We start from the raw sequence: 16047 nt of genomic DNA, 5'->3' as shown, positions 1-16047 counted from the left end.
TATATTTTTAAATTATTAATGTTTTTTATTATTATTTTTTTTATTTTTTTTCTATAAAATTATTTTTTTGCTTTGTTTTTTCTCTACCTTGTTTTTTCTCTATTTGTTAACTTTTTATTCTAAATGTCATGTTGTGAACGTCTTGAATCAATAATTTGTTATGTGCTCAACGTGTCATTTTTTTAAATAAATAAAATAAATATTATTGACAAGTGTTTCGGACTTATCGACCCATTCTCAAAAATTCCAACTAAGTATCTTCTTCGTCTTTTTTTACCACATCTGCTCCTCAATTAGAGAAATTGTATAACACATGGCGCTTCCGAGAATTCCAATAGCTCACTAGTTTTCTTGCATCATCCCAGATCATACTAACATCCCGTAGCTCCGCCGTATATACCTAATATGTTGATAGTATTTAGCAGGCTTCTAGGATGCTTCACCGCCAACGTAATCGCATGCTGGTTAGTCTGCTCTATTATCTCCACATTACTCCTAAAGTTATACCACCGTACACCCAGTATCCATCGTAAACATCCACAGAACAGGAGTTCCCTGTAAACATCTATTCGCAAAGTTCAGTACTTTACTCTTAGCCCTCGATAGGTGCCACGACTTGCTACCGTAAATCAGCACCGTCAGAATGCAAGCATCGAAGGTTTAATATCTAAAGTTTAATATCTAAACAGTGAACATTAAGTAATTTACGTATATTGTATTTTAATAGAATGTTTTATACATGTTTCGCTCTCTATGAGGTTTCAGTTTAATTTAATTTAGTTATTTTATATGATTTTAAAAAAAGTGGTAGGTAATGTATGAGAGGGATGAAATTAGGGTAGGTACTTCAAATATATTTACACGGACCGGAAATATCAGTTTTAACATAGAAATACTAAGTTAATACTGTGTTAATGTATCTCAACTTGTTTCTTATAATAAAAACGATAGCCCAATAGATACACAAGTATAGGATCATAAGTTGGATTTATAATGTGGTTGATTTATATAAAGTGTTTAATAAATTATGAATTACTATTTTTACCTTATAATCCTTCAGATTACTAATACAGAACCCATAGAACCAAAAACATAATGTACAATACAATGTACATTTAAATTTAATAAATAATATGTATTAAACTGTTACCTATTATTTTTAAAGATTCGTTGGCTGTCATCTTTTTGGCATACGTCCCAAAAAGTGTAAGAATAGCTGGAATTTCTACTTCGCAAAAATTGGAACAGAAATACTTAACGGTTTATAACAAGAATAATAAATTACTACATTGTATAAATTGGTTACATTGTAGTATGTATTTAATATGCTAAATTATACATACAGGTGGTATGTTTTGTATCGTTATTTATCAATATTGAGTTTCCTAATAATATGAGAGGACAAAAATGACGTCCTTTTTATTTTTAACCAACATATTATAATCTTTGAATGCAGAGCATATTTCCATGTCTAGGAACGTCATTTGATATGTCTAAGCTGAATCGATAATTTGCATAGAAGACAATAACATAAAAAATACAAAAAAAACCTTTATTTATATCGACAACATTGTGGATAAGTCTACGCCCACTTTTGACGACCGCAGTCGCTCGCGTCGTCTAGTTTCAAAAGCATCCGTTCCCCGAACCGACACATCTTTTTTGACGAGCCAAACATGTCGATGATTACAAAATTACCATAACTACAATTCATCACATCATCGTGCTCGTGACAGAAAAAACAGTGTCAGTTAATTCTGAATGTTCGAGCGCCAATGACGAGGTGATGAGATCAAACATCCACGTCTCGAAGAATAACACAACTGAAATTTGCATTTAACAAGTGTAGACATTCAAATAATAAAAGAAATAACACTATTTATTCAAAAGAACCAATCATTAGATACGCACTGTCACACTAACTCTAAGAAAGGATCGCCTTTTCTCAAATGCAATCAGCAAAAAGGCCAATAAATAATTAATTCGTGATCAATAATTTAGTTAACTATATTATCATTATCATGAAATATATATTATACCTAAATAGTAAGTACCTAACAGGCAGCTGAGGCATATCCAAACGATTGACTTAAGAGCATACTTCAGTGAAACGGCAAATAATTTTCAACTATAGGTGCGACGAAATTTTAAACTCGCTGGCAATCGGAGAGCGAAAGTCGAGCTGTGAACACGTCAATTTGTTTCGTGATGGCGACGGGGGTATTAATTCTTAAATTGTGTAAAGATGACTAAATAACGTTACCCATTTACTTGAAAAAGAAAACATGTCAATGAATATATTATTATTGTTACTAATAGAACAATAAACAGAACATTTAATGTACGCATGTTGAATTTTTATGACAAATTATGTTTTATTCTGCAGGCGTCGTTTGCACAATCTTCGCGTCGCGTAGTCCCGATCATTGTAGACCGTGCCCCAACTGAAGTATAGCCTTAATAGACCATTGCACATAAAGACATATTTAGAAACTAATTAAGAAATCTATTAACTACCTACTTACTATGATATTGAAGTCGATTTACAATCACTATTACGTTACAAAGCAATAGGTATAATAAGTATGCCTTCACCGCTTTGTTTTTTTTAATCACAAATAACGTTTTATTATATGGATCAGGGTAATTGATCGTCCTCTTCACAACACGCCGTCCTCTATCGGAGAACAGCCATCCTCAGGGCGACCTTTTTATATCTTCTTCTACCTAGAAATATTCTGTGGTACCTACTGCACTCATACCAATTATGGAGGGTTTTAAACCACGAAATGTGGCGTCGTCCTCTGCTATCACTCCTTGGCTAGTTGAAGAATGCTGTATTTTTTTCCTCTTATAATTTAGCCGAAGAGTTTGATACATCACAGTTGTAATTTATAATTTTAAATGACTTAAGAGGACGCTCTACAGAATCGGCCTTGAGAATTGAAAATATGATTTTTTTACATGTGGTCCATAATAACTGGTCTACTAGTTAATATAAAAAGGTTGCCGCTAATGTTTGTCTCAATAAACTCCCTACAAGTGAAGCTTGTGAAGTGAAGCTATGGGGTGACCAAAAAATAGTACTTTCTAATAAAATTTATTTTCTAATAAATTTACTAATAACATTTAATGTTACTAAATTCAATATGTTTATCAGTTCTTTGGTGGGAAGTATTGCAACTGATATGATGGATATGATAACTTTTTTGATTATGTGTTGGCCACGATATAAACTTAATAATATATTAATAACTTTTTAACCTGAAATTGTCCGACAACTAATCATACGAAGGATGTTGACATACATATCAACCTACATTTTTATTTCATGTGCTATCCAAAAAACATTACTAATGAATAGTGCTTATTTGTAATGTTTAGGACCTACATATTAAAAATAATAGGTATTGTTTAATTCTAATGCATATTTTTTAAAACGTAGAATTTACTGTCTGCCTATAAAAAGAAAGTGACTTTTTATTGCCTGCGCAACTTCACTTTTATACTAGTGAAACAAGTGGTAGGTAAAGCCAATGGGCGAAATTATATATTATATTAAGAGTGCCTAAAAATAATTATTAACATACAGTCACTAGACACATTATTTTTTTATTAATCCATCGGACTGGCGGGCATATAAAAAATGACTATAAAAAATGACTGTCGCTAGAAAAAGTGTCTGACAGGGCTGCCGACGCAATTAATTATATTGTACTTTTTAAATTTAATTTATAATATATTTTATTTAAGTTTTGTGCATCTAATGCCGGGTCCACACTGGCGCAAAACAATGTCGCGCGACAACCTCGATAAATTTTACGATAATTATCATAATGGCTTAAAAATTTTTACGATAATTATCATACTTATCGTAAAATTTAACGAGGTTGCCGGCAACATGTTGCCAATTTGGACCCGGCATAATATCCACTGTGGTTCACGTAGTGGCATGTACCTGTTTTTCTGGGGTCAACTAATTCAAAAAGTAAACACCCATAATAGAATTTTTCCAGTTTTGGTTGCATTATATTCCAACTCATTTCCGATATTATTAATGGAAATTTCTCGGTGTACATAGTAAACAAACCTACGAATAAAAAAAGACAGTAAGGAACACAGTGATTCATCGCAGTAAAAACTGGCAACCAAAATGGATTATATAATATATTCCATCGTATTATTTTCTCGAAATCATAAAGATACTATAATAGTATTTGAGTATCAACCTATGTTCAATTTGAATTGGGTTATAATAATAATATACCCGTAGATATATCAATAGTATGTTTGCCACGATATCCACCCAAGTTATCAGTATGTACTTGCACAGGTTTGATTAAAAACTATGATGAAATTAACATTTTACAAATATTATATTATTTTGACAGCCCTGTTTTCTGATCAGCGGACACGTGCAGGTGGTGTTTATCAAATAATAATGTAAGATTGTCCACAATAATAATAATGTAGAAGGTCGACAATAGTAATAATACTAATAATAATGTTTTTTTTTTAAATAAAATCTCCGATGATTAGTGATTTTTGCCAAAAGATCGATTTAAATTAACGTGCGTACGACGCCGAGGTCGATTTCATACTAAATTATATTTGAATACGGAGCTCTTCAGCCGCCCCTTAAGTGCTTTTTCTTATTAAAAAATCTTAAACAAACCAGCAACCATTAAATGACTAAATAAATGGTTAAAATCCTGGAATTAAAATAATATTTACTGAATGTTCTAAGAAATATAGATGTTTCTTTTAATGAACAGTTTTTCATCAGGGCGACATCAAACAGACTGTTTTTCCTTTAAAAATGTTTTTTTCCCAAATAAATATCATTTTACAAAATTGAATAAATAATAAGCAGTCAACCAAAGTAATATATTTCAATCGCTGTCTGGAGTGCCTAATATGGAAATTTACTTATAAATTTATTTCATTTTTAGATCAATTCTGTCACCACGAGTCTGTTTTATAAACAACCGAATGCAATTTATTATCATTTTAACGTTTCAATTATCGAAAAAATATCACTAACGGTATACGAATTTTACTTAAGTAGGTACCTACACAATACAATAATTGAATTGAGTTATTTCAAAAAGAAACCAAGCAATATAAATTGCAAATAAAGTGATCTTGGAAATCTGTAGCGGAAAATTTGAGGCCGAAAATGTATTAACATAGATAATTATTATTATTATAGGTACCTATATTTCAACCATGGTTAGAACATGGTTAGAACAAAAAATTAATTCTGCTTGATATCCCATCAGAAGGGACCAAGAGGCAGTTAAATTCAGGTGGATTGACAATGTCGAAGAGAAGCTATATGTTTTTAGGGCCAATAGAGTTGTTGTAACTTCAGACCACCATACGAACATAATATTTTAATAGTCACGGGGACTTCGCTGGCAAGCTCTAAGAGTATGGACTTATTGATACATCTACCTATAATATGCCTCTGTTACCGTTTAAAAAAAAATCGTTTAAGTACATGTTCAAATACGCGCGTTAACATAATTTTACTCCCTACTTCAATTATAGTTTGTCAATTTATGGCTACGGCCGTATGTTGTAGCTTAACCACTGGGGAATGCCGAAAGAAATGACGTATTTCAAAAAAACACTTCCTTATTCTTAGGTCAATAATTATTATAAAGCAATCATTATTCGTAGAATGTGTATCACATTTGAATGGTCAAAGACATAGCTTATAATTAGTATCTTTAGAATTATCTTCAAATGCGTTAATCTTGCCCATTTTTGAATAATATAATGCCTAATTCTTGTCAAAGTTGGGATCACAGAGATTATCAATATAATTTTTTATCGTAAATATTTCACTATAATAATGTCAATATAAATTATACTGATGGTTTTATAAATGCGTTTAAAAATTAATAAATGTAAAAAATCTTAACACCACTGCACAGTTATGTACTGAAATATGACTATATTCTAAAACATTAGAGCGAGAGGTTTAAAACAATACTATTTTATGTAATAAAAATACTTAATGCAGTCATCAAATGTTTAAAATAAATATAAAGGATAATAAGGCTTTAAAATTATATAAATAGATTATCTACAACGTTTAAGGTATGTCCAGGATCATGCTTTGAAAATAGAAAAAAAGCTCCATTTTGACCCACGCTGAACACGTCCGCAAAAACATTGCGTTGCTTGGTGAGACTGGTGAGAGGATCTCTTCACTTATAAACTCAGATTTACTTTTGCTTCCGCAATATACATTTAGGTATATTTTCTCGTTTTCCCACCATTTCTTATATTCTATTTCCCTTAAGAATTTTAAGGAATGAAACTCAGTAAACTCAGTCCAAGTATGTATACATGAATACCTGACAACCTCATTCATGGATGAGTGATATTCCCTGGTGTGAAATACTGCAGGCTTCACACTAAACTTCACTTATGTGTGCTTCGTGTGACGCCCGATTATGTGTAGGGTAGATTGAATGGTATTAGGTATGTTTGGTGGATGAGAACTGGACTATGATGGAAAAGTCGAAATCAGTTTTCCCATTTAAAAAAATCAGTCCAGATTTGAAATCAAGAGATTTCCTTTGTTTCACAACAGCTTTTCCGCCCAAAAAAATACTTTTGCTCTCTATCCATGTGCTTCTTAAAAATAAAGTATGAATTTAAAATTTAATGATAAGACTGTGTTTTAAATCGGAAAGATACTATGTTCAAATTAAGAACTGTGTTCTTACATAAAGGACGATTAATAAAGTATTAAAGTGGGACAATAATAATACTTAGGTATTTGGCTAAAATACTGATATTATTTTACATAGCAAGATGTAGAATTAGTTCGGAAATATTTGAATGACAAAAAGAGAACATTGCAGAGAGATATTATCTTGGATTACCAGATTATTTTTGCAGATATTCCCCATTCCTGACCATTTCTACCACGTTTTCCTTCACGTTTCAGGAACTGAATGCCTAGTAGGACTAGGTACTAGGTACCTACTTTATGAATATCATTGAGTGAGACATAATATTTTTGATCTAGCCAAAAAAATACGTAGGACTTTTTGCACGATTCGTGCTTTTGTCAACGAAAAGCGGAAGCAACAGCAATGTTCATTATTCCATAATATACTATGGAGGCTCTTGGATGAAATCGTGTCAATAGTTTTACCGTTTAGTAAAAAATACGTTGAGTGTGACGTCATCTATCAAAATCATCTATTTCTCAAAAACTGGTTTAAAGTTCGGCCAATAAAGATTCTTATGACTTGTAGTTAAATTAATTAAATTTGATTAATTTATGAACAAAAGATTGAAGGGGTAGTTTTCTCGAAATTTAGAATATGAAGATTGACACTGTTTTATCCCAGCCCTTGTCTTACTGTTTAATAGTTTAATATTTTAATATTCAGGTGCCATTGATGATATGACATACCTGTCCACTTCGGCGTGTGTTGATCGTTTAATATTGATTTTCGATGTCGAAATGAGTTTTTCACGTACCTACAACGCTCTCCGCTTTCCATTCTGACGTCACACGCTGCGCGGTCACGTGACGTCGCCGTCTCCACAATGGAACATCTCCTCGACTTTATGGTCCATGATAACAAAGTATAAAGGCTCATTGTGACGGCTCATTACCGGTATTAAGGCAGAGGGCATCAAAAGGATTCCTCGCCAATCGGTTCCAGTTGTCAGCCGCGCGGCCAATTCGGCCCGCAATGACGCAGCGTGGAAATGGGTAAATCGCAAAAATATTAATTTTTTAATACCTATTCACTAAATATTACCTACCGGCATGTAATGTTAAAACTAGAAAGTACACTTGTGGCATTCCGAGAGAAGATTCCTGGTAACGAGGCCCTGGTAGAAAAAGAAAATCTGGGTTCGACAATCACGAAAACCGGTTTGACCTCCTCTATAATATATAACAGGGATTTATCAGGGATAATTAAGGACGCCAAAATCATCGCCGGCGTCCGATAACGGATATGGCACAGAAGAAAGAAGACTCACTTAATATTACGGGCATATCATAGGCTGCAATGGACAGATCAAATTCTGAGGAACAATGGTGTTGATGGAACTATATATTTTTTTTATATTTATTCTGAACCGACCTATGTATTAGCATCCTACAATCCTACATGCTACATCTTACATGTTACAATTTACTTGAAGTGTGAAAAATTTTCCGCTCAAACAATAAAATTATTGAGAGTAGCTGATTATAGTTAGGTAGGTAGTGTTACACCCCCGCATGGTCCCCATTTGGGGATGTCTTTGTGTATCTGGAGAGGCCCGAGTCGGTGTCAAATCCAACAAATAGTAATGGCTGATTACGAAAATAAATAATAAAAGAGCCGACAATGCCGTAGATTACGACCGTTGAAAAATATTTGCAACGTCGCCGTTTTTGGAGCGAAGCGAAACACAAGATGGCGGGTAGTCCGCTGCAAACAGCCAAACAGTAAACACGCACATTTCGTTCTCCGTAAAATAAATTATTAAAAATGTAACTATTATATAATATTAACTTAAATATACCTCGCCGTTTCTGATCACAATTCCGGTGTGTTATTTGTTCACCTCCAAGTCCTAAATCCAGACGAAAATCCATACAACGAAGCAAAGGGACAGAGTGTTTTTACTTTCGAAAATGGAGGGAAATTACAGTAGGTACTACATTATTCGCAGGGCTCGAAATGGACCAGAGCGCACCGGAGCGCCGTTCCGGTTCATAACCCCAAATTATCCCATATTATCTCAAATTACCGTTCCGCCTCGTGGAAAAAATAATTTGACCGCTTGAGTTAGCTATGCTATATTAAAACTAAAAATCTAACACACTTTTTTGGAAAATACACATAAAATTAGATACTTAATAATGTTAATATTTTCGTAATATTATCGAGCGCTCCGGTTCGTAAAATTTTCCATTTCGAACGCTGATTATTCGAGAATTGATAATACCTATCATGGAAAAAATCATTGCTGTAACTAATTAAATTGCTTACCTATAAATTCTAATTGTTCATATAAAGGAGATTTTCAGAGAATTCATATTAACATTTTCACTGCAACGCAAATTTTACTAGGTAAATATGAAAAACGCATGTTATATGAATTTTTTAGTAAAAATCTTCAGACTAAAATGATAAATATTTTTAATTGAGTCAACATTTGAATAACAATATTGGTGTATTTGAAGGTTGCAACACACGCTATTGCACGTCTGTAATGTGTGTTAATTTTCATGACACTCACACATTCAAAAGCCTGCGTCAAAATGTAGTGTATTGGTGAATAGCATATCGGAATTAAATTTGTTAATCTGGTCTGTGGAGCCTTGGTTTAATAGATACCAGGGTCCTAAACTCCCAAAGTATCTACATATTAACACGTTCTGAATGAAAAAACGTTCAAATAAATATGTACTGAAATATATAATTTTTTAAAATGCTTAGTTAATTTCAGAAATATATCACTAACTTCCTGACTTTATAGGTATGTCAAAACTCAAGTAAAAAACAAGAATATTTTTTAATTTATTCTAAATCTGATTAAGTAACTCACAAAGATCGTATAGTTACAATATAAAACTTTTTGTATGAAATGGTGTTAATTTGCAAACGAAGTAGTACATTTTTAATTAGGGGAAAGTTTAATGGGTATTATTTATTTGAATTATCAAGCACTGCCTTCAATGACGAGGCGCTCCTAATTACCAGATCACTATTTCTGTGTTGTAGGTACTTAAACGTGTTCGCGATAGGGGTAGACATATATCTCTTTACATAATTGGTATCCACTTTATATCTGGAAGTTATTATGCATGGTTAAGTTCGAATTCTCCGCAATTAACGTTGACTTCGTCTATTTTGCGAGGCGCATTATGGACACTCAATTCGTTGGAATTCACGAGAATTTTTCCACATTTCTCGCGTGACCGAAATTTGGGAAAATTGTTAGACAATCAAGAGTTTTGTTTTAAATCGGTAAAACAAAGATTTCAACCACTTAAATTTTACCCATTGAAATTGAATTAACAAGAGATTCATTTAATCTGGGATTATTTTTATTCAAGTAGGTACCTACTTCTAACTGTATCAATGCTAATATTACTGAAATTAAGAGATACTTAATACATTTTTTTAACAACAAATCTATTTGTAATTTTTTTTAAATGTACACAATGTAACTATAATTATTATAATATAGGTATTCATGCAAATCATGGCCCTCCACATCCTGAAGCGATCCATCAGGCCAGGATCTTTGGCATGTCCCGATACGTAGGTACCGACTGCTATTGTTAAGTTCAGTATGATGTTCTGCCGCAGCGCTTCCCAACTGGTTTTCATAGAACCCTGGGATAAAGTTAATCGTATTAAGTATATTTTTAGTGTTTGTTTGTGTTTTTTTTTAAATAAATTCACTTGAATTATCAAGTTTCCAGCACTCGTCATAGTGTGTAGTAGTCAAGTATCCTCTCCACACATTGGCATATTTTTTATATTAAAATATTGTATACCTAATCGATATTTGAACAAAAATGCCTTAATTGCGGACTTATTGATTGTTGCTCATAGTTAATCATAAAAAATCGATGTTTTGTGGTATTATATTAACCTGTCGCTGAGTTATATTAAAAAATGTGCACTTTTTTCTAAGTACCTAATGTCGAATGACGATATTATGTAACAACCATTTTTTAGAAAAATATTTTATTAAGTCGCTTTTTGTCTTATATTCATCTCACCCGCCACGCCACCCTTAAACCCGGACTTTCAACCCAAAACCCAGTCAGCACACCCCTTGTGGAGGTCTATAGTTAATATAGATCGGTACGTCATATCTTGGTACCTTCTAGTTACTAGACCATACTCAGTGCTCGAAATAGAAAATCTTACGAGCCGGAGCGCTGAATAATCAAAAAATATCAAATTGGGTTAGATATTTTTCGGATATCATAAGGGCGATATGCCTAGTAATCAGGGTTTCATTTACGCTTGAAGGGGCCCTGCGCTAATACACATTACCCCCCCCCCCCCCTCAATAACATATTAAATGTAGTTTTTTTTTTTAAATACCTACTCAATTTTTGCAAAATCACTTAATTGTCATCAATGTTCTTATAATTGGGCTCTTATCTTCAAAATTCTAGAAGCTCGTACATTTGCGTATTCCTTTGCTGCAAGGGTCTTTTGTGATTTCAAATTATTTTTCTGGTTCCAGAGACCTACTAAATTAGGGTCCCGGACCTGTAGCCCTTTGGTAAATTCAGCCCTGCTTGTAAGGGTAAACAATTGCAAATTTGGGGCACATCTGAAGTCCGAACAGCCTATACTATATTATAGGCCTTTGTAGGACAAATCAAATAATAAATAATATAAATATATCGCAGGCGATTTTTTTCCCACGAAATAGTTCTTCGAAAAATTATATTATCCTCTTTTTATTCATTGTCTGTTTGCCGCTCTTTAACGTATGGAACACCTAAACAGTGCATTACCTACCTACCCTTCAAGACGTGACTGCTCTATGGCATCACTAAAGAAAATATCGCCCCTAGCCAGAGTTCATGGCCATCCCAATTTTTTTGATAATATTTTAAGACCGTCAATCATATTATTCATATCGTCATTTAATTACCAACCCACACAATATAATTTAAATATAAATATCAATATATAATAATATATAATATAGATACCCACACATATAATTTTATCATAATACCTATGATGTAAAATATCTCTAAATTTTCAATCAGCAATAAAATTATAAACATTTATAAGGCTCTCGTGATGTAGTGCGTAAGGCGCTGGCCTTCCACCCGAGAGTTCTGGGTTTGACCCGGTGAGGACACAATATTAATTTGTTTTTCTCAAAGCCTGGGTGTTTGTGATTGTTCAAAATTACTAAGAACCAACTTGTACGAAAAAGCAAGGACGTTGTTATTAATAATTCTAAAAAAATATACATAAATAAATGTTTAATCTATATGGCACGCAGCCTCTTTTTTCCAATAGTGTCAATCGTTATTGTACCTACCTAACTATTTCAAATGAAATTGGGACAGTTGGAAGTCCAAGGTATGCTATATGTGAATGCGTCAGAACATCATTCCATCCCTCCAAATTTTTTTTTGATAATGCTTGAACAACTAATACATTTTTTTCTTTATTTGGAAGCAATTGAGCTCTTCTCTGAATGAAAGGCTATTCTGCTTTACAATGGTTTACAAAAGTATACATACATTTTTTTAACTATATGCATAAATAGTTACATTATTAATAATACAGAATTACATTTTTGTTACACTATACACTAGACATTTACGTTACATTTTTGGAGAAATTCATTTAGAATTTTCATAACTGAAATATTTACTAATACATTTTAATAGTGCGTTATTTTACACTCATTTTGCAGTAAAAACAATCAACAATAATTACATATTATTGATGATTGAATATTTTGAAAACTCGGTTTCATTGTATTGTTTTATAAAGATGTCGCACTTTTAATATTTTGTTTTAATATACCTACTAGTAATATGAGGAAAATTTAACGTCTCCATATGACATAATATTATGTATTTCCGCCTCACCATTAATTGGTTTGTGTTAATTTTTACTCTCCATTATTCTTCTATCCTCTATAATTCGTGTAATAAATTGTTTTCCTAGTGCATATTTTCATTTTGACTGATATGCACAGATCTAGTTATTATCTCTACTCGATTCGATTGGCATTGGTTTTCCTTGGCTCATTGGGATTCCTAATTAAGCACAAATCTTTTCATATATGGCTATAACGATACTTAATAATTGGACCAGGATCAATTAATACATAATCAAGAATACAAAATACGAATGGTGGTTTCAATAGCATTATCAACTCCAAAACTACCTAGTGAAATATTAAGAACCTGAAGGTAATTCGATAAGTTTTCATTTATAATATGTATGTAAATATGTCTACTTTTTATTTGGAGCGATAAAGAGAACCATTTTTATGAACTATTTACAAAATAAAATACGGAACTCACCACAGGCATAGTAATTTTGCGATTTTTACTGGGTAGGTAACACAAAACTAAACTGCTATAAAATAAAAATATTATAAAAAAAAATATTTTAGTTCCACTATTGAAGCACTTAATTTCTCTTGTGGTCGGTATATTATAGATACTTAGTAATTATATGTCACGACACTAATATTTCACTACACTAAGTACCGTACAATCTATAATAATTTACACTAAGATAACAGATATTTCTTAATAAACGGATTTGTAGGTAAGTTGATATATAAAATAATAATAAAAAAGTCAAGCAAAAAACACGAATATATATCAACGAGAAATAGGTATACGCTTTTAATTTTCAAACGTATCAATATTAATATTGATTTTATCATCAAAAACATTTGGATGATATTTTATTGTCACTTATGTTATAAATATATACGTTAAAAATATTTTGTATTGAGATTGATTATAGGAAATATTAAATTACACTGAATCAAGGAAATAATGCGACCAGTTCAGAGAGAAAGAAGATACGTACTAACTTTGGGACATATGTCATCCTTTAAAAATGACCAAATAAGTGCTTTTTTTTTCAAAATTTTGTAAGTTAAGTACAAAAACTTTATAAACAATGCAAGTAAAATAGATGCAAGCTGTCTGCAATAAATCACTATTGTTTGCCTGGATGACGGGCGGTCAGCGCGCGTTTGCTTTTGTTTTATTGACGCAATAATTCGGACAATATGAGAGACCCTAAAACCCATAAAAAGGGCATAGTTGCTGAACACCAACATCAACAGGTCGACTAATGAACGGCCTCGATTGTCTTGTGATGTATTGTCAAAACTATTAATGCGTCAAACCTACCTATGTAAAGTTAGCTATACTATATCCTATATTTTGCGCAATCGTCAATCGGACAGTTATGATTTTGTTTCTCCCATTCATTTCACTCCATAAAACATTTCACACTCTTACCAGTCTTATCCAAGTCAGTTAAGCTCCGCGTTTGATACCAAAGGGTCGAAAATTCAAGCCTTGGTAGATACCTACACTGAGGTAATTTAATTATTCATAAAACTTTAATTAACAAATTAACTATTTTTTACAATAATGTTATGTAGATATTTCATGTGTTTTAATTGAAAATCAAACCGTACCTACCAGTGTGTATTACAATTATTAGGTACGTAATAATTGTACGTTATTATCGTTATTAGTAGTAGGTACCCTAAATAAATTATGTATTCTGTGATTTTGTCTTCAAGCAAAAAACAACTTGTTAAATATCACTATAGAATAGAATAATACATATAAGTAGGTACTATTATCTCATATTGTCTTAAAGAAAACGGAAGAGAGCAATAAATGTAAGGGTTCTTTCTTCAATAAAAACTGAATTTTTTATTATCAGACACATGGGTTGTCTAGAAATGCATTGTTAGGAAAAAATATACCTAGATGCCTTTCTAAGAAGAAATTTGACTTACTTTGGCACCAATTTGTATCGACATCTACGAAGTATTAACAGGGGTAGTCAACAAGTAAAATCATTGTTTAATAGAAAGATTTTTGTTAAAATATATTATACTAATTCATATTCCTCAATTTCAACACATTCTGAACCGAAATGCTATATTAAATAGTCTGATGAGGCTCGAAAAAATTTTACGAGACATCTCGCTATCAGGATTCCACGAGAAGGAACGGTAGATTCGAGGATTCCACGAGACGGAACGGAATTGTCGAGGAATTCACGAACCGGAACGGCGCTCCTGGGCGTTCCGCTCCATTCCGAGCGCTGACCATACTACTTAGTAGGTATCTAGTATCTACTCACATAATACATAATATTATGTGATAAACATATTTTTATTCTATGTAGAATAAAAATGATCCTCGTTCGTGAGTTCAAATTAGATTAAAGATTATAAAATATATACTTAATATATTTTTAATATGCAATTATTATTTTTAACAATTTAAGCAACCACAATATATCTACTAAAAATAATTATGGTAATATTTGCGGTGCAGATCTATATACCTACAGTACCTACCTACGCTTGTGGTCGTAGATTGAAGAAGGTACCTTACCTTACACGATGTAGGTACAGAATATATCGGTAAATTGCATATTAAATTTATTGTGGTATTTCGAAATATCGCTATTTACTTTAATTTATATAATATTTATATTATGTACTTGAATCACTTAGTATTCGTCACATACAAAAATATTTATTGCTGTACGTGTTTCGTATACATAATAAGCTTTATCAAATACAAGTACCAAAATTTAGAATATCTATCGGTTAAAATCAATGTCAATGACGACAGATTAAATTATTGTATTTTAATCAATTAATATAATAAATACTCTTCACAGCATTTATCAATAGCCGTCAATCGTCACCATATTCATACAAAATTATAATCTAAATACCAATTTTGTGCAGCCAATTAAAATATATTTAATTAATACTATTATAAGATTTATATTTACATAATATCGAGTTGCTAAGCTAAAAGGACGTAGGAACCTAAATGACAATATGTTACGTAACATGGCAGCAATTTGAAAACGAATTTTATAGGTTTTGTTAAGTAGGTTTGTTAATTTTAGATTGAATATCCTACCAAAGAATAGATGAACCTAACTACGTCACGTCTGCACCAATTCTGATCATTTCAACCCCATAAATGGCTCATTTTCGCCAATATGTCCCTTGCGCCCAATTGATTTAATAACATTATTAATTATACCCACTTACTGTTGTAGAATAAAATTCCACCAAATAAATACCTACTATTAGTAGTATGTTAATAACCAATAACAGATTGACACACCAATAAAGCCCCGGAAAATATTCTTCGTGGAATTCAACACAGGCTACGCTTTTAGATCAAATTTATTCTCCTTTGATATATAACATGATGAGAGATCTCGGTGCCGGCTGGATTTGAATAGACTCTATTCTGGTATCTATAGTCTATGATTC

The 16047-nt window shown here is 32.1% G+C and overlaps 1 protein-coding gene across 1 annotated transcript in view; it reads right to left on the bottom strand.

The window, feature by feature from the left end:
* LOC147068387 (uncharacterized) overlaps positions 1 to 7644 on the bottom strand; it is a 34128-nt gene extending 26484 nt beyond the window's left edge. Inside the window, exon 1 of the mRNA XM_085952976.1 lies at positions 7559 to 7644. Coding sequence (XP_085809102.1) covers positions 7559 to 7644 — 86 coding nt within the window. The remainder of the gene's footprint in view (positions 1 to 7558) is intronic.
* Positions 7645 to 16047: the final 8403 nt, after the last annotated feature.

Source organism: Rhyacophila brunnea, unplaced genomic scaffold (assembly GCF_057557595.1).
Source record: "Rhyacophila brunnea isolate RB1 unplaced genomic scaffold, BYU_Rbru_1.0 scaffold_3, whole genome shotgun sequence".
Classification (NCBI taxonomy): Eukaryota; Metazoa; Arthropoda; class Insecta; order Trichoptera; family Rhyacophilidae; genus Rhyacophila; species Rhyacophila brunnea.
This window is presented reverse-complemented; position numbering and strand designations above follow the sequence as displayed.